General features: G+C 44.4%; 1 protein-coding gene across 1 annotated transcript in view; it reads right to left on the reverse strand.

Annotated features, from left to right (window-relative positions):
- The window catches only part of LOC109922418 (tolloid-like protein 2), a 139,251-nt gene that overhangs the window by 65,325 nt on the left and 53,109 nt on the right, over nt 1–20,817 (reverse strand). Inside the window, exons 4-6 of the mRNA XM_048616278.1 lie at nt 8,074–8,217; nt 6,510–6,627; nt 4,375–4,553 (exon numbers count right to left, since the gene is read on the reverse strand). Coding sequence (XP_048472235.1) covers nt 4,375–4,553; nt 6,510–6,627; nt 8,074–8,217 — 441 coding nt within the window. The remainder of the gene's footprint in view (nt 1–4,374; nt 4,554–6,509; nt 6,628–8,073; nt 8,218–20,817) is intronic.

Here is a 20,817-nt window from a genome sequence, read left to right on the forward strand (position 1 = left end):
TACCTACTAACCTCATCCCGCCCCCTTGACCTGTCCGTCCTCCCTGGGCTGACCTATCCCCTCCCTAACTCCCCATCTACACTCACGTTTACTGGCTCCATCCCCGCCTCTTCGACCTGTTTGTTTCCTCTCCACCTATCCTCTCCTCTATCCATCTTCTATCCGCCTCCCCCTCTCTCCCTATTTATTTCAGAACCCCCTTCCCCTCCCCCATTTCTGATGAAGGGTCTAGGCCCGAAACGTCAGCCTTTCTGCTCCTATGATGCTGCTTGGCCTGCTGTGTTCATCCAGCTCTGCACCTTGTTGTCTAGGGTATGAGATGGATCTGGCAGATAGGTTCTATAGCTATAATAAGAGTAAAAGGGTGGCTCAGGAGAGAATAGGTCCCCTTAAAGATCAGCATGGCCATCTGTGTGTGGAGCCACAGGAGAGGGGGAGATTTTTAATGAATATTTCTCCTCAGTAAACACTGAGCAGAGAATTATGGATGTTAAGGAAATAAGGGAAATAAATGGGGATGTTTTGGATCACATACACATTACCAAAGAGGAGATGTTTGCAGCCTTAAAGCGCATTAAGGTGGATAAATCCGCTGGGCCTGATCTAGTCCATCCTTGGACATTGTGGGAGGTTAGGAAAGAAATTGCAGAGGTCCTTGCAGAGATTTTGCTTCACGTTTAGCCACTGGCGAAGTTCCAGAAGACTGGAATAAAACCGAAAGAATTGCGGATGCTGTAAATCAGGAACAAAAACAGAAATTGCTGGAAAAGCTCAGCAGTTCTGGCAACATCTGTGAAGAAAAAAATCAGTGTTAACACCAGACCTGAAGGATTAACACTGATTTTCTTCTTCACAGATGCTGCCAGACCTGCTGAGCTTTTCCAGCAACTTCTGTTTTTGTTCCCGAAGACTGGATGGTAGTTCATATTGTTCCATTGTTTAAGAAAGGTAGCAAAGACAAGCAAGTGAGCCTGACATCAGTGATAGGCAAGTTATTGGAGAGGATACTGTTCGATCAACCAACATTTGGATAGTCAAGGTCTGATTCGGGATAGACAGCATGGATTTGTGTGCAGGAAGTCATGTCTGACAAATCTTTTAGAGTTTTTTGAAGAGGTAACCAAGAGGATAAATGAGGGTAGGGCAGTGGATGTTGTCTATATAGACTCCATCAGTCAAGGCATTGAGTACAGGAGTTGGGACGTTATGTTACAGTTGTATAAGCCATTGGTGAGGCTGTACTTGGAGTATTGTGTACAGTTCTGGTCACCCTGTTATAGGAAAGACATAGTTAAACTGGAAAGTGTGCAAAGAAGATTTACAAGGATGTTGCCAGGTCTAGTAGGCTGAGTTATAGGGAGAGGTTGGCCAGGATAGGACTTTATTCCTTGGAATGTAGGAGAATGAGGTGGGTGACCTTATTGAGGTGTATAAAATCATGAGGGGCATAGATAGGATGAATACGTTTTATCTTTTTCCCAGGGATGAGGAATTGAAAACCAGAGGGCATAAGTTTAAGGGGAGAGGGGATAGTTTTAAGAAGGACCTGAGGGGCAACTTCTTCATGCAAAGAGTGGTGCATATATGGAATGGGCTGCCAGAGAAAGTGCTTGAGGCAGGTACAATAGCAGCATTTAAAATATATTTGTATAGGTACATGGATGGGAAGGGCTTAGAGGGATATGGACCAAACGTAGGCAATGGAACTAGCTGAGTGAGCACTGTGGTCAGCATGGACCAGTTTGGGCCGAAGGGCCTGTTTCCCTGATGTATTACTCTATGACTCTATGACCTGCTGCTGGTTCACACACAATGCAGAGCAAAAGCATATTACAATATGAGTGTGTTGGGTCAAAACTGTCTTTCAAAGATCCTTCCTCAAGAACACTTGTGCTCAGGCCACTCCTCTCCCTGAAAACAGGATGAGGAGTTACAGCAGATATTTTTGCGGAGTTAAGGATATTTTCATAGGATGTGGCCCAAGAGATATTTGGGAATCCACTGAATTTACCACAATCAATTTTATTAATATTCAATATTGTATGTGTTAAAGAGACTTAAAGGAAGTCAGCTTAAAATGTTAAAGGGAGACAAGTGCCTGAATCTGGCCAGTCTTAGGACAGTTAGTGGGAGGGAGGCCTCTGTCAACATGGTGCTGGCTGGATTACGACTGGATGTAATCTGACCCAGCGTGGGGAGAAGGTTGCTGATCCCATTTCAGAACCTGTTGCTGTCCTTGAGCAGAGAATGGGGCTGCTATCCTGCTGTGAGATCTTTCTGTAACCCACTCTGGATTGGGGTTTGGACTGCAACGCTATAAACCTATTCAAAAGGCCCACACTGCGGACTCAGGATGTTTCATGTTGGGAAGGGCAGCTTACAAAGTTAGTGCAAGAGTCTTGTGATTATTGAGCTGTGGAAAAGTCAAAGCTGACCCAATACCTACACCCACACTGTCTCTGGTAGGAATCGATGATGGGTCAGGAGCAGAAACTTTCAGTCTCATCTCACAGCTGATCACTGCTGAGATTAACTCATTTTGCATGAAGGAATTTTGGATAATGAAGAAAACACCATCATGGCTTGAAAACATATCACTGTTCCTTCAGTGGCGCTAGGTCAAAATCCTGGAATTCCCTCCCTAAAGGCATTGTGGGTCTACCTACAGCATATGGACTGCAGCATTTCAAAAGGCAGCTCACTACCACCTTATCAAGGGCAGCTAGGGATGGGCAATAAATACTGGTCTAACCAGCGTCACCCACACCTGTGAAAGATAGAATTTAAAAACAGCATTAGGAATGGAATTGTCAGCATGGATATGGACTCCTCTGTGTCTCCTCTCGTGTCACGCTTGTGGATCAAGAATCCTGTTGGGTGGACCGTGCAATAGATGTAGCTTGAGCTTGGGAAAGGAGCAGAATTTAGCAAATAAATGAAGGAACACAGAAGCAGTAAACGTGACTGAAATCAGAAGGCATGCTGGGATCTTTCCAAAGTTGACTAAACTGCAAATACATCATGGTTTTTTTTTTAGATGAGAAAGAAAATGTAGCTACCAATCACTCTCAGCAAGATTTAGCAAATATTTGAAGGGCAGAGTTTTAGTATAAAGAAACTGTAACAAAGAAAATTGACTGCATAAGTCCACAAGAGAGAGATGGGGATATTTCAGATAACTACAGACCAATTGGCCCAATGCCAATTATTATTTGTCCTACTGCTAACTGTAGATGAACGTTGGTAAATAAATGAGTGGATTACCTGAAGGGAAATGGTGTCTAACAAACTTCACTGAGCTCAGGGAAATCATAGAATCCGTACAGTCTGGAAGCAGGCCATTCGGCCCACCAAGTCAACACCGACCTGCTGAAGAGCATCCCACCCCTTACCCCCATAATCCTGCATTTCCCATGGGTAACCCACCTAACCTTCATATGGACACTACGGGCAACTTAGCATGGCCAATCCACCTAACCAACACATCTTTGGACTGTGGGAGGAAACTGGAGCACCCGGAGGAAACCTGAGCAGACACGGGGAGAATGTGTAAACTTCACACAGACAGTCACCGAAGGGTGGAATCAAACCCAGGTCCTTGGCAGCAGTGCTAACCACTGAGCCACTGTGCCACCCTAGAGAAATAACTAGAATGGTTGAGGGAGGTCATGCTGTATGTTAGGTTGAAGGCATATGGAATTTTGAAATTCTTATTCTTGGTTTCAAATTCCTCAATGGGTTTGCCCCGGGTCCCAGTCACTGTTATCTCTGCCAACCACAACTCCTAACACCATCAATGTAATAAAGCATCCCAAAGTGCTTCACAGGAACACTCAAAACAGCCAAAGAATTCAGAGCACACAAGGAGATTGTGGGTCAGATGAATAAAGATTTGATCAAAAACTGTAGGTTTTAAAAGAGATTCTTGAAGGAGGAACATGAGGTGGAGAAGCATAGGGAGGATGGTTAAAAACTCATCCACCAATGGTGCCCTCCAATCCTCCGCAATCTCTGCATTCTTCCAATTGTCACATCTTGAGCATTCTCAATTTTAATCAGTCCACCATTGGCATCCAGTAAATTTCCTCTCTAAACCTCTCCATCTCTCTCCTCATTAAAGCCTACCTCGCTGCCCATGCTTTGGGGTAGCGTCCCAGAGTCTCCTACAGTAATTTGGTCAGGTGATCCTCTTGAAGCCAACCTGGGTTTCTCCACCAATATTCCTCACCGCTACCACCCCCCCTCCCAGTTACCCCGTACTCCAGGCTTCCGTCCCATGGAACTCCCTACTCTCGCACCCCTGCATCAAGAGGCTACTCACACAAACACAAATACACACTCACACAGACACACACACAGGGAGGAGGGCATTACCTGGCTGTATGTTTTCTCGAATGATGCTGACATGGGCATCTCTGTCTGGCCGGGTATGCTCATGCCAGAAACCGATCACATGTCCCAACTCGTGAACAACAATCCCGAACTTATCGCAGTTTTTGCCGATGGAGATAGCCTGCGGACCACCCCCACGGCGGCCCACGTATGAACAGCACCTGGAGGCACAATGCAGTTTTAGACTGCTCACTGAACCGCAACAAACCGCTGCATGATGCTGGGACCTCATTCAGTGTGTTTCTCTCCACCAAAAACATCCTTTCCTCACCTGCAATTATACAGCCACCCTGTGACACTGCATTACAGCCAATGCAATACTGTTGTCATGCAAGAAGTGTGACAATCAGGTTCCTCAGAAAGATCCCACAAACTGCACATGAGGTGAATGACCAAATAATCTGGGAGGAATGTTGATCGGGACAGCAGTGGGACTCCCTGCTTTGAGTAGATTGCTGTGAGAACTTTGCAATCAGATATCCAAAATGACTTGGATTGATATAACACCATCTCAAAGTCAATGCAATAGTTGTGAGTGTGTCACTGCTGTAATATGGACATTAACTTTGCAATAAAACAATAATGAGACAATGATCTCTCCTTGTAATGTTGGTAAATATTGGCAGGATAGAAGGAGAAATCCCCTGTTTTTCAAATTAGTACTACAGGATTTTTCACCTCTACCTGGGAGGGCCAGTCTGAGGGATGGGGCAGCATTACACCAGTTCCTTGCTGCAGTGCCTGTCTGGTTGATACCCCTCACTGCAGCTCCACCCCACAGCCTGGCATCTCAGAGTTAAGCTGCCAACTGAAGCAAGTGGGCACTTTACAAACTGGATAAGGATGCAGTCTGAGCAAGGTCCCTGTGTGTACAAAGGAAGCTGGCAAGCTCTCCATCCATGCTAGGATTGGCCTGAATGTGATTTGTTCTGCATTCATTCATGGGATGTGTTTTAAAATACAATTGTCAAAGTATAATTTTGTAAGAGTAAAGTTCTACAGCAGTTCAAACTGGAAATGACTGAAAGTACACTGTGTCCACACAGTGCCTAGCATTTTAAGGTCCTACAATCCGAGTGCAATCGCATGTCATATTTATAATATACATTCCACAGTGATGGGGTTTTAGTCTATTTGTCACTTCAGTGTATACAATGGCAGGACTTTCAGCAATGCAGCTCTGCCATCACTGCCCCAAGCTTTAGTGCATCCCTCGGTATGCAGTTCTGGACTTTGGAATGTGCCAGGCTGCAAGTAAGTCACTGTCAATTCATTGCACTGAAAGACCAATAAGTTTCAGGAAAATTGAAGCATGTCTTTCACAAAGTCAATGGTCTCCCAGGTGCAGTTGAGGTTTGTCTCTGTTTACTTATATGGGAACAGCCACAAGTGCACAGAGTCCAGTGTCATGTGGATACACACCACCGCATCTTTCTGCAAAACTTTGCCAAAGCACATTCCAAAGGAGATGTGTGACAGTCTCTTCCTTCCCCACTATAGCCACCTCAAGGTGAGGAAGGAATGAGATTGCAGATGCACAGGGAGGAGATTCTCAGCCCTTTCTCACCATCAGCTAAGCTGCATCTTGGCACTGGATTGGAAACTCTGGCAAACGACTGATAGTTTTTTTCAGGGAACCATCTGACAGGATGTACCCTCTCCTTTTCCTACAGTGCCTCAGGGGGAGCTGCCAGCTTCATGGTGACTAATAATCCAGTAGCCCAGCTAATGCTCTGTGAACACGGGTTTGAATCTCATCGTAACCTAGCTCGTGGAATTTAAATTCAAAACTCAGTAAAAAGTCTTGGTTAAAAACAACCACAGAACTATCATCAACTGTTGTAAAGATCATATCTGATTCTCTAATGCCCTTACCTTCTCTAATGTCTACTTCTAACACCAAACGACAGCAATGGTCAAGCAAGGCTCTCAGCTCAAGGGCAATTAGGGACGGGCAACAAATGTTGGCCTTGCCACTGATATCCATATCCCATGGAAAAAAAATGAGTGCAGGCCACAGGATTACTCACCAGTAATAATCCTTACATTTTGCTGGTCATTATCTCCTTAAAATAAGACACTTATTCTTTTATAAAAATCTGACCAAGTTCACTTACCCGCAGGGTCGATAGGTAAAAACAACAAAACTTTCTTCAGTAGTTCGCTCCACGAATGTGACACAAGTGAACTTCTCCCAGTGTCTCATGGCTTGTTTAAATATGGCTCTCTGGGTTCCTGAACCATTTCAAACAAAACAATCATTTAGTCGAGACCACATACATGGCAAATAGTCAAATCAACGACACCCTGTCCCATTAAGCTCCTCAGTTAGAGAGTAAGTTGTATCTTTGATTGTAGTGTTAACTTGTGTGGCCCTGTTTGCTCCATTGTGTGGTTGAGGCCTATTCTAACTGTTAGATTCCATCAATATAAAGTTGAAACTGCAGCCTGTAAACCATCCTACAGTTGTGTGTACACCAGACAAGACTCATGTTAATGAACAAAAACAAAGTTGCTGGAAAAGCTCAGCAGGTCTGGCAGCATCTGTGGAGGAGAAAACAGAGTTAACGTTTCGGGTCCAGTGACCCTTCCTCCGAACCTGGGTCATGTTAATGACATTGCTGTCATCCTCTTGATTTGTACTGTAGTCCAGGTAAATGTTTCAGAATGTTCCAGGATTCACTGAGGCTAACAGCTCGGACAATCTGGAACTATCATTTGGAACCTAACTCTAACCTTATCCCTATCCTTATTCCAAAAGGATGTTGAAGGATATTGAAGAGATCGTACTGCACATGAGGAGCAGACTTCTGTGCCTGAGCATGAGACAACTTGACGGAGTACAGTGAAGCTTCATTTGTGCAGTACCAAACAGTCTGAGGTCTGGGACAGCATGGGGTTAGATACAGAGTGAAGTTCCCTCTACACTGTCTCCAGCAAATACTCCCAGGACAGGTACAGCACAATGTTTAAACTGACAGCATGGTGGGTGGCACGGTGGCTCAGTGGTTAGCGCTGCTGCCTCACAGCGCCAGGGACCCAGGTTTGATTCCATCTTTGGGCGACTGTCTGTGTGGAGTTTGCACATTTTCCCCGTGTCTGCGTTTGGTTTCCTCCCAAGATGTGCAGGTTAGGTGGATTGGCCATTCTAAATTGCCCGTAGTGCCCAGGGATGTTTAGGTTAGGTGGTTAGACATGGGAAATGCAGGGGTAGGGGAATGGGTCTGGGTGGGATGCTCTTCAGAGGGGCAGTTGGACTTGTTGGGTCAAATGGCCTGTTTCCACACTGTAGGGGTTCTATGATTCTTCAAAGTAAAGGTACCTCTACACAGTGCCCATGAATGACTCCCTGGACAGAAACAGCACAATGTTAGATACAGAGTAAAGCTCTCTGTACTCCTAAATTGAAAGAAAATGTTCTCTACACTGTCCCCATCAAACACTCCCAGGGCAGATACTGCACAGGGTTAAATGCAGAGTAAATCTCCCTGTACTCTTTAGTTTAAAAGTAAAGATTCTTCTACACTGTCCCCATCAAACGTGCCAGCTGTTTCCATAGTTTCTCTGGCTGTGATTAATGTCGACATTAAGCATGAAATACAAAGGGGTTCTAATTTAAAACACTCCTGTGGCACTGTCTGATTGGAGCAGTTTGACTGCGTCTGCCTGACTCGCACTGACCAGTGAAGTTTCCTCCGATGATGTAGGGAATAATTCCTCCGGGCCAGATCCGTTCTGGCCTTGAGGTGGCGGCCCGGCTGACTCTGCTGTGTGCCACTGGTTTTCGCCGGCGCTGGTTTCTCTGCTGCACATTGCCCAGGTTTCCTACAAGAACAGGAACATTCACATTACTGCAGGTAGTACATTCACCACACACACATCACACGTACACATACCACACAGACAAAACACACATAATACTCATACAGTGTGGAGCTGGAGGAACACAGCAGGCCAGGCAGCATCAGAGGAGCAGGAAAGTTGATGGTTTGGGTCAGCACCCATCTTCAGAAAAACCTTCATAAGTGTCCTGACCCAAAACGTTAACCTTCCTGCTCCTCTGATGCTGCCTGGCCTGCAGTGCTTCTCCAGTTCCACACTGAGTTACCTCTGACTCCAGCATCGGCAGTTCTTATTATCTCCAATAGACACACAATATATCTATTGGCCTGGACTCCTGTCCCCTCATCTTCCAACTGACTGTTCACCAGGTGCTATTACTGCCTGGGATTCTCTTGTTCCTCGTTTAGTCATGTCTGAGAGTTGGAGCTGATGAAGATTACAGGGAGCTTGGTTGTCTGTAGGCATTAGCTTTTATTTAACGTGGTGACCATATTTCAGTAAGAAACATGACCAGAAGGGAAGTAAAGTTAAATTAAGTCAGAGTAAAACAAAATAATAAAATAAATCAAAGGAAAATAAAGTTAACCTAAGTGAAATAAAGTTATATTACTGGTAAGTTTTTATTACAATCTATACTTACTTTAAGGGTGATAAATAGTATTTAGATTTATAGGATGGCAGGTCAGCTAGGCCAAATGGAGTGCATATCCTAGGGAATGTGTGAAGTCATGGACACACCATGTGTCCCAGACAAATATATCTGTATCAGCTGGAACTCAGGGTTTTGGAATGTGAGCAGAGGCTGGAGTCACTGTGAATATCCACAAGGCAGAGGACTACATGGACAGCACAAATGGGGAGATGGTCACAACACAGATCAGAGGTGTACAGATAGACAGGGTATAGGTGACTACCAGGTAGTCTAAGAGAATCAGCCAGCTAGAAGTTGTCATCCACATTGACATACTGTTGAGACTATCAATATTTTTCTTTTATTTTTCTCATTTTTGGTTTGGAACTGTGAGTTACAGTTGAGAATTGAACTTAGAACGGCAGCTTGTATTAAAAAGAGGAGCGAACAAAAATCTGATGTTTGCTGCTGGGAACTGGCCTGGAAAGATAATGCAAGTAATTACTGCTGTCAGAACACTGCAAGTGATTCAACACTGAGAGGTCATTATGCTCAGGGACTGGTACATGGTTGGATGTTGAATTGACCAATCAAGGGAGAAGCAGTGCTGGCCAGTCAGAGAGAATGTTGAAAAAGAAAGAGAAGCAAACAGAGAACTTGCTCTGACTGAGGTTTTTGGAAGGAGGCAGCTTTGTTTTGGAAGCCGTTTTCAGTTTCGATCTCTCTATTTATTCTCCAGTTATCAACTTGTTAAAAGTTCTGAGAAAAGAACCCCAGTCTGGACGAATTAAGCAAAAAGTCTCTAGAGATCTGCAGAAGCTGTTGACTGGTGACTTCAGAATTCAAGCAAAGTACACAGTCCTGTGTGTCTGTAATACAACCAAGGATTTCTGAAACGCCTGGTATTCATCATTGAAATTATTAACAAATTGGCAAATCACAATTTTTAAAAAACATTTATGCCTTAACAGTGTATGTCTGTCGATGTGAGAGTAGGGGTTTATGATCAACGAAGATTGGGATTTGGTTGTAGATACTAATTAGATTGCCTTGGTGTTATCTGTGAGCTACTGAAATGGAATTCTTAATAATAAATTGCTAATTTTGTTTTAGTTATAAACTTGGTGTCCAAGATCTGTAATTTGTAAAGTCTAGGTTGGAACAACTGAGCAATTTTGAGGGTCATTGAATGCTTTAAACTCACTGTGTTGCAAATCCAGTAATAGTGAGGCTGATTTGGTTTGACTTGTTATTCCTATGTCGTTGCACCAATGACAGTTAGGAAGCGGGACGAAGCCATGAAGGCAGTTTTCAGGGAGTTTGGAAGGAAATTAAAAAGCAGGACCTCAAGAGCACTAATCTCACAATTACTCCCACTGCCAACTGCTTGAGAGCATAAAAACAGGAGAATTGATTGATTGACATGTATGTACAGAACTAGTGTAAGAGAGAGACCATCAGATTTCTGAAGCATTGGACCCAGTTCTGGGCAGGTGAGACCTGTACAAGGCTGGATGGGTTACACCTTAATGGGGCTGGGACTGATAGCCTCACAGGGAGATTTGGTGGTTATAGTGGGGTGGGTTTAAATTAACTTGTTGGGGGAATGGAAACCCAAATTGGAGACAGTAAAGTTGGCAACTATAAGCAGAAATGCTGTGAGGGAGCCTAGCAGACAGGGGAACACACAGCTGAGCTCAAGCTGTTTGAAAGCAGAATGATGTCAAAAAGACAAAGTTAAGGGCATTCAACCTACTTTAGCTACGTTACTATGTAATGAAAAGCAGCAAATTAGTAATTTTGTTGTAAAAGAACCTTTAGAGATAAGTGACCACAATATGGTAGAAGTTTACATTGGTGTTTGAAAGAGAGGTAGTTCAAACTGAAGTGAGGGTGTTAAATTTGAATAAGGGAAATTGTGAAAGCATGTGGCATAAAATGGCTGAGTGAGATTGGGAAAACACCTTAAAAGGCATATCTTATGTAGAGAATGGATAACCTTTAAAGAATCACTACACGGCTCACAGCAACTACACATTCCGTCAAACTGAAAAAATTCAAAATAGGTCAGTCAACTGTGACTGATAAAGGAAGTTAAGGATGCATAATATTAAAATCAGAGGCTCATAAAGTAGCCAGAAATAGCATAGTTTTGAGAATTATTGCAGTTTGGAAGAATGAGAGCTGATCTCATTGAAACATGTTGGATTCTTAAGGGGCTTGACAGGGTAAATGCTGAGAGGTTGTTTTCCCTCATGGGAAAGTTTACGATCAGAGGTCATAATTTCAGAATGAAGAGGCACCAATTTCAGACTAAGACGAGGGGGAGCCTTTTCCAGAGGGTTGTGGATCTTTGGAACTCTACGACAGAGAGTTGTGACAGCAGAATCCTTGTGTATATTTAATATTGAGATACATAGCTTCTTGATCAATAGAGAAATCAAGGGTTACGGGGGTCTGGATGAAGGAGCTGAGGGCGTTGTGGCTAGGTTTACACATGACACAAAGACAGGTGGAGGGACAGGTAGTGCAGAGGAAGCAGGGAGACTGCAAAAGGACTTGTGCAGTCTAGCAGAGTGGACAAAGAAGTGGCAGATGGAATACAATGTGGGAAAGTGTGAGCTTATGCACTTTTGATAAGAGGCGTAGATGATTTTTCCAAATGGGGAAAAGCTTCAGAAATTCGAAGCACAAAGGGGCTTGGAGTCCTAGTTCAGGATTGTCTTAAGGTTAACATGCAGGTTCGGTTGGCAGTTCGGAAGGCAAATGCAATGTCAGCTTTCATTTCAAGAGGTTTAGAGTACAGCAGCAGAGACGTATTGCTGACGCTATATAAGGCCCTGGTCAGACCGCATTTGGAATATTGTGAGCAGTTCTGGGTTCTGTATCTAAGGAAGGATGTGCTGGTCTTGGACGGGTTTTCAAGGAGGTTCACAAGGGCGATCCCAGGGATGAAGTGCTTGTCATATGAGGAGCGGTTGAGTACTCCGAGCCGATACATGATGGAGTTTAGAAGGATAACAGGGAATCTGGGATTGAAACTTCCAGAATGCTGAGAGGCCTTGATAGTGTCAACATGGAGATGATGTTTCCACTAGTTGGAGAGATTAGGACAAAAGGGCACAGTCTCAGACTGAAGGAAAGACCCTTTAGAACTGAGATGAGGAGAAATTTTTTCAGCCAGAGGATAGGGAATATGTAGAACACGTTGTCACAGAAGGCTGTTGAGGCCAAGTCATTGAGTGTATTTAAGACAGAGAGAGACAGGTTCTTGGGGAAAGGGGATCAAAGGTTACAGGAAGAAGGCAGGAAAATGGGGTTGAGAAAGATACCAAACAGGACAACTGTGGGCCAAACAGCATAAACAACAAGTGATAGACAGAGCTAAACGATCCCACAAGCAACGGATCAGATCTAAGCTCTGCAGTCCTGCCACATCTAGTCGTGAATGCTGGTGGACAATTAAACAACTCACAGGTGGAGGAAGGTCCACAAATATCCCCATCCTCAATGATGGAAGAGCCCAGCAGATCAGTGCAAAAGATAAGGCTGAAGCATTCACAGCAATCTTCAGCCAGAAGTGCTGAGTGGATGATCCATCTCGGCCTCCTCCAGTGGTCCCCAGCATCACAGATACCAGTCTTCAGACAATTCGATTCACTCCATGTGATATCAAGAAACGGTTGGAGACACTGGATACTGCAAAGGCTACGGGCCCTGACAACATTCCAGCAAAGTACTGAAGACCTGTGCTCCAGAGCTTGCTGCTCCCCTAGCCAAGCTGTTCCAGTACAGTTACAACACTGGTATCTACCTGGCAACGCGGAAAATTGCCCAAGTATGTCCTGTCCACAAAAAGCAGGACAAATCCAACCCGGCCAATTACCACCCCATCAGTCTCCTCTCGATCATCAGTAAAGTGATGGAAGGTGTCATCAACAGTGCTATCAAGCAGCACTTGCTCAGAAATAACCTGCTCAGCGACGCCCAGTTTGGGTTCCACCAGGGACACTCAGCTCCTGATCTCATTACAGCCTTGGTTCAAACATGGACAAAAGTGCTGAATTCCAGAGAGTGACAGCCCTTGATATCAAGGCTGCATTCGACTGAGTGTGGCATCAAGGAGCCCTGGCAAAACTGGAATCAATGGGTATCGGGGGCAAACTCTCCAGTGGTTGGAGTCATACCTGACACTTGGGTTGTTGGAGGTCAATCATCTCATCTCCAGGACATCTCTGCAGGAGTTCCTCAGGGTAGGGTCCTTGGCCCAACCATCTTCAGCTGTTTCATCAATGACCTTCCCTCCATCATAAGGTCAGAGGTGGGGATGTTCGCCGATGATTGCACAATGTTCAGCACCATTCATGACTCCTCAGATACTAGAGCAGTCCGTGTTCAAATGCAACTGGATCTGGACAATATCCAGTCTTGGGCTGACAAGTGGCAAGTAACATTCATGTCTCACAAATGCCAGGCTATGACCATCACCAATACGAGACAATCTAACCGCCGCCCCTTGACATTCAATGGTGTTACCATCACTGAATCCCTCCCTCTCTACATCCTTGGGGTTACCATTGACCAGAAGCTTAACTGGACTCATCATATAAACAGAGTGGCTACAAGAGCGAGTCAGAGGCTAGGAATACTGCGATTCCCTAAAGCTGTCCACCATCCACAAGGCACAAGTCAGGAGTGTGATGGAATACTCCCTACTTGCCTGGATGGTGCAGCTCCAACAATATTCAAAAAGCTTGACACCATCAAGGACGAAGCAGCCCCCGCTTGATTGGCACCACATCCACTCCCTCCACCATCAATACTCAACAGTATTGGGTGTGTACTATTTACAAAATACACTGCAGAAATTCACCTAAGGTTCTTAGACCCACAACTACTTTCATCCAGAAGGCAAAGGGCAGCAGACACATGGGAACACCACCACCTCTAAGGTCCTCTCCAAGTATCATTCTAACTTGGAAACATATCCCTGTTCCTTCAGTGTTGCTGGATCAAAATCCTGGAATTCCCTCCCAAAAGACATTGTGGGTCAATCCACATCAGGTGGACTGCAGCGATTCAGCAGACAGCTCACCACCACCTTCTCAAGGGCAACTAGGGACAGGCAATAAACGCTGGCCCAGTTGGTGACACCCACATCCCACAAATGAATAAGAAAAAACAGGAACACATCAGCTGTGTTAGAGGTTTATAAAGTCATAAGGGATATAGTGTTGACGATATGTGTCTTTCCCGTAGGATGGGGGATTTCAAGACTGTGGGACATATTTTTAAGGTGGAAGGAGAGATTTAAAACACACATGGGGGGCAAATTTTGTCCAGAGAGGGTGGTTTGCATGTGGAATGAATTTCCTGAGTAAGTGGTGGATTCATGCAGTTACAACGTTTAAAAGGCACTTAGATAAGTACATGATTAGGAAAAGTTTGGAGAGATATGGGCCAGGAACAGGCAGGTGGGACTAATTTAGCTTGGATTATGTTCGCCGTGGGCTGGTGGGACCAAAGGTGCCATTTCCATGCTGTATGACTTTATGATCATATGGCAGAGCAGACTCAATGGACCAAATGGCCTAATTCTGTTCCTACATCTTCTGGTCTTATGGAAAGAAAAGGAAAGTAAACACAAGGAATATTGAATCAACTATGAGTTGAATAACAGAGCAGGCTTGAAGGGCAGAATGGCCTACTCTTGTGTCAATTCTTATGAACTTATGAAGTTTTTAGAATACAGGCAAGGAAGCATAGAAAGGAGTAGGACATTCAGCCTTTTGACCCTGAACCACCATTCAATACGATCATGTCTGATCATGCAATCTCAGTATCCCACTCCCGCTTTCTCTCCATACCCCTTGATCCCTTCAGCCACAAGGGCCATGTCCAGCTCCCTCTTGAATATATCTAATGAACTAGCTCCAACAGCTTCCTGTGGGAGAGAATTCCACAGCTTCACAACTCTCTGAATGAAGAAATCATTCTTCATCTCAGTCCTGAATGGCCTACCCCTTATTCTTAGACTGTGATCCCTAGTTCTGGACGTCCCAAATATTGGGAACATTCTTCCTGCATCTAGCCTGTCCAGTCCCATCAGGATTTAATATGTTTCTGTGAGATTCCCCCTCATCCTTCTAAATTTCAGTGACTACAAGCCCAGTTGATCCAGTCTTTCTTTATATGTCAGTCCTGCCATCCCAGGAATTAATCTGGTGAACCTTCACTGGACTCCCTACATAGCAAGGACATCCTTCCTCAGACTAGGAAACTGAAACTGCGCACAATACTCAAGGTGTGGTCTTGCCAAAGCCCTGTATAACTGCAGCAAGACATCCTGACTCCGATACTCAAATCCTCTCATTATGAAGGCCAGCATGCCATCAGCTTTCCTCACTGCCTGCTGCACCCACATGCCAACCTTCAGCAATTGTTCCACTGTAACACCCAGGTCACGTTCCACCTTCCTGTTTTTGTGACCAAACTGGATAACTTCACATTTATGCACATTATAATGCATTTGCCAAGTATTTGCCCAATCAGCCTCTTAGCATCCTCCTCACAGCACACACTGCCATCCGGCCTAGTGTTGTCTGCAAATTTGGAGATATGACATTCAATTCCTCTGTCCAAAGTGTTAATGAATATTGTGAACAGCTGGGGTCCCAACACCAATCCCTGCGGTACCCCATTTGTCACTGGCCGCCACTCTGAAAAGGACACATTTATTCCAACTCTCTGCTTTCCGTCTGCCATACAGTTCTCTCTCCATGTTAATACATTACCTCTGATACCATGAGCTTTAATTTTCCTTACTAATCTCTTGTGTGGAAGACCAAGAAACACACATGGTACCCGCAAACTGGCTGACAAGTCCTCACTGTATCTCCAGCCTAGCCCAACAAGGCCAAGGTGGAACTCCAGCCTGGAGGATAAAGCCTGGCCTTTTGCCTCGTTTGGGCCAACAAGACCTGGCTGGAACCACAATCTAGAAAGGCAAGGCCTGGCTGGAACCACAATCTAGAAAGGCAAGGCTTGGCTGGAACCACAATCTAGAAAGACAAGGCCTGGCTGGAGATGCTGGAAGCTAGAGTCAATAAATGTGGAGCTGGAAAAGCACAGCAGGTCAGACAGCATCCGAGGAGTAGAAAAGTCAATGTTTTGGGCCAAAACCCTTTATCAGGCCTGGCTGGACCTACATCCTGGCCAAGAAACCCTCATAGTACCTTCAGCCTAGTTCAACAAGGCCTCACTGTAACCGTAGTCTGGCTACACAGTCTCTCGTTTACCAGGAAGGATGGTTATGATCTGATGGAATAGGAGCTTGTCTCCTCTTTGCAGACACACCATGAGGAGGGTACTAACTACAGCTTTATCTAAAATTACTATTTTTCAGCATGCAGATCTCAATTTTCAAGTAATGACTTTTGCTTAGTGGAAGGATTAAATTCTTCCAATTCAGCCTGTTTTCTTGTAAACAATAATTGGGAGTGTGGTGACTCTCCCAAGGATACCAGAAGGATTCGATCCCCCGCTATTAGTATATACTCACTCAATTTTTTTTGGGTGTTCCCACTCACAAATGCTGGCCAGATGCCCGGCGCTATCAAGTTGGTGCCTCATCTCATTAACACCAGTGTGTCTGAAGAGAAGGTTGGAATTGCGACAGCATGGAGATTTAAAGAAGCTGTGAGACAGACAAGGTGTGCAGTCCTCGTGTTCCACCAGTGGCCCACCAGACCGAGGTTCTGGGATCCAGCGTCAAATGCTCTGACAAGGGTACAAAGACAAATTGTTCCCCAGTTTGAGCAGTTAGAGCTTTGTCCTCCAAGGTGGCTGGGGTCCTTGCCTGCTGTATGGCTAATTGTCAGAATCAGTCAACAAAATGATCTTCTTCCCTAACAGTTCATGGACTTGTGGAAAACAGAGAAAATTAACATTATTGAAGCTGAGGTGTTTATAAATCTAATTGCAATTTAGCTGAATGGCCTCTTTTTGACAGTATCCCAGTTGTTAAATTTATTACCTTAGTAACTTGCAGCTGGGTTTTCCGTAAAAAGGTTTAAGATGTTTGAGGTCAAACATCTTAAATGAGAAGGTTCACAGAGACAGCCCGAGATAGTCAGAAAGGAGAGTATAAAGTAGAGAAGATATTAATTTAAAATGTTTTCAGAAGGTTGTGCTATTTGAGATCGATGAAAGACAGTGAGGGTCAATGATTAACCCAATCCTCGGCTTCAAAGCGGAAAGAGACAAGTCAATCCTGACTATCAATGGTCTAAAAGGGATTTGGCATCTCTCCAGGTTTTTACTTCTTTCAAAGTCAGCAGGTGCCAGAAACCAAGGAAGATGTTAAGGCGGCTCGAAACAATCTCACGTCGTCGAGAGAGACCATCAGTCAACTCTGAAATTGCAGCGGATCCAACTAATGTTAAAATAGGGATCCATCACTCACCACAGAGTATCAGGAGCAAGGACCTGATATCAGTGCCAGGCAGACAACTATCAATGGAAGGGGCTGCCCTTGTCTATATTCATGTTACCAGGGTCAGCCTGCATACTGGCAGCTAGCCACTGGTACATTAATACAAACTGCAAGTAGAAAGCTGCACTTCCAGCAGCACTCTGCCTATTTACAAAGCAATAATCAATACCTTCTAGGCTGGTTTACAAAGGAGACTTCAATGTGAACTAATTTAGTCTTTAGATCGGAAACGTGAGACATAAATGGTAAAAGCCAATCTCGTTACCTGAGATATTTAACATGCACCTACGTTTAGACATTATTGTATTTAACATTCCAGGCTTTTCAAAGGTTTGAAATACAAGCAACATAAGAAATAGGAGCACGAATAGGCCATTCAGCCCCTCAGGTCTGCCACTCCATTTAAAAATATCATGGCTAATATACCTTAGGCCTCAACGCCTCTTTAGTGCCAGCTCTACAAAGCCGTCAACTTCCCAATATTTGAAAATTCCATCTCTCTCCTCTCTAAGTACTTTCATTGATCTAGCCTCCACAACTCTCTGTGGTGCAGGGCGTCAGACAGTCACTTCCCTCAGAGGACAATTTCTTTCACCTTCCAATTTTAAATGAGTGTCTTCTTATTCTGTAATTATGTCTCCTCATTTGAAATTCCATCTTCTCAATATCTACCCTGTCAAGTCCCCACAGAATCTTACATGTTTCAATAAGACCAGTCCTCATTCTCCTAAACTCTAATGAATAAAGGCCTAACTTGTTTAACTGTTCTCGATAAATTAACTCTTTCATCCCAGGAATCAGTCGAGCGAACCCTTTAGAAATGCCTCCAATGCCAGTATATTCCTTTGCTATTGTGAAGACCAAAACTGTGCACAGTACTCCAGGTGCAATCTCATCAACACCCTGTACGACTGTAACAGGACCTCCCCTATTTTTAAACTCCAAGCCCTTGGCAATAAGGGCCAATATCCCATTTGCCTTCTTAATTACTTGCTGTGCTGCGTGCAAATTTTCTTGCACAAGAACACACAGATCTCTCTGCACAACACTTTTTTTGGAGTTTCTCTCCATTTGAAAAACAGTCTGCCTCTTGATTCTTCCTACCAAACAGCATGGTCTCACACTTTCCTTCATTAAACTCCATCTGTCAATTTTGCCCACTCACTAAACCTATTTATAGCCTCTTGAAATTTCCATATGTCCTCATTACAAAATGCCCTTCCACCTTTTATATTGTCAGACAATGTTGATATTTTACCTCTACCCTATCCTGCAAGTCATTAATATAGACAGCAAATAATTGAGGCCCTAGGACGGATCCTTGCGGCACTCCGCTGGTTATGTCTTTCCAACCTGAAAAAGGCCCATTAATCCCAGCTCCCTGTCTTCTGTGTGTTTAACAACCCTCAAGGGATGGATTATGTTGCAGGAGGAGTGAGATAGAGCAGAGGTGGTAATGTTGAGGCAGGGAGGGAGATAGGGCAGAGGTGGGTTATATTGAGGAGGGAGGGAGATAGGGCAGAGATTGGCTATGCTAAGTTGCCCCATAGTGGCCAGGGATGTGTAGGTTTGATGCGTTAGCCATGGGGAAATATTGAGTGGGGGATTGGTCTGTGTGTGATGCCCTTCAGAGGGATAGTGTGGACTTGTTGGGCCAAACAACATGTTTTCATACTGTAAGGATTCTATGATCTACGATGGATCAGGTGGGTTATATTGAGAAGGCAGGGAGATGGGGCAGAGGTGGGTCATGATGAGGAGGGAGGGAGATAGGGCAGGTTTGGAGGAACAAAGTTAATTGTGACCCCTTTTTCAACATTAAATGGCACATTTTCTGTGACACTGCCCTCCCAACTACAAAAACACCTGCATACTCATTCATATTATAAAGCCTCAGCAACTTGGGCTGGGATTAAGGGGCGGTATCAGTTCAGCAGGTGCTGTGGGACAAGACAGCTCCGTCAGATACACTGTACTGCAGGAATTGTAGAAGGATGACAAGGCCAGCCGCTGGGAGCAGGTGGAGAGGGCAACAAATGTGGAACTGGATAAAAACTGAAAGAACTGCAGAGGCCATAAATCAGAAACAAAAACAGAAATTGCTGGAAAAACAGGTCTGGCAGCATCTGTGGAGAGAAATCAGAGTTACTGTTTGGGTCAAATTACCCTTCCTCAGAATTCAGGATTGTGGAACTAGGATGTGTCTGGAGTGACTCTGCTAAGGAAGCTGATTGTGAACTTTCTTGCGAGTCTACACTAGCAGCTAACAGCTAATCAGTGCCTGGAGATGGGAAAGGAGGAAGGTGTACAAAGTAATGGACATTCTGTATATCCACCACCCACCAGGCTTGATGACCTAAAACAGATGTTACAGGAAAAGCTCAGCAGACCTGGCAGCATCTGTGGAAAGAAATTAGAGTTAACGTTTCGGGTCCGGTGACCCTTCCTCAGAATTGATGACCTAGTTTGGTTTCATGACCCAAAAATGTTCTGAAGGGTCACCGGACCCGAAACGTTAACTCTAATTTCTCTCCACAGATGCTGCCAGACCTGCTGAGCTTTTCCAGCAATTTCTGGTTTTGTTTTGGTACCCAAAAATATACATTTTAGCATTTTCATCTTGCTCTTCTATCACAATGCTATTTACCTGCACTCTCTCTATATTCCTTGATGTCTTTAATTCCCAGCCAATAAAAACAGTGACTGCCTGCTGCCTTTCTCTCTGATTCAGCCTCCCTACACAATGTGTCCTCACTACAATGGGTGATGGCGGTCATGTTTCTATACATTCTTCAAAACTGAAAAGGCAGAATTGCTTTAAGTTGCTTGCTGAATCTGATCAGCTTGTGTTGCGAGCCAGTGGGTAGGGGATGGAATGTGGGGGAGGGGATAGAGTGCGCATAAGGAATTGTGATGACCAGCAAAGATTAGAGGAAACGCTTCCTTTGTAATGAAGGTAGAAAAACATCAAACATCTGGTTTCATACATCAGGAGGTACCAGCCAAGAAATTGAATGATAAGAAATTGATTGATACCATCTTTGAAACATGTCATGAAATATATTTGAGTTTGATGTAGCTCAACAAGAATTTGAGCTGGTTTCATGCCTTAGAGGTCTTGTGACAATTTACCAGATCAGTATCTGGTCAGCAGAGATGTAAAACTGAGGAGGGTTACACTAAATAAGGTGATAATTCTTGACCTTTATTCATTTAAAGGGTGATTTGCTTTAAGATAACAAGGTGTAGAGCTGGATGAACACAGCAGGCCAGGCAGCATCAGAGGAGCAGGAAAGCTGACATTCAGAGTCTGGACAACAAGGTGCAGGGCTGGATGAACACAGCAGGCCAAGCAGCATCATAGGAGCAGAGAGGCTGACGTTTCGGGCCCAGACCCTTCATCAGAAAAGGGGGAGGGGAAGGGGGTTTTGAAATAAATAGGGAGAGAGTGTGAGGC

The sequence above is a fragment of the Rhincodon typus genome, chromosome 34 (assembly GCF_021869965.1).
Source record: "Rhincodon typus isolate 14 chromosome 34, sRhiTyp1.1, whole genome shotgun sequence".
Classification (NCBI taxonomy): Eukaryota; Metazoa; Chordata; class Chondrichthyes; order Orectolobiformes; family Rhincodontidae; genus Rhincodon; species Rhincodon typus.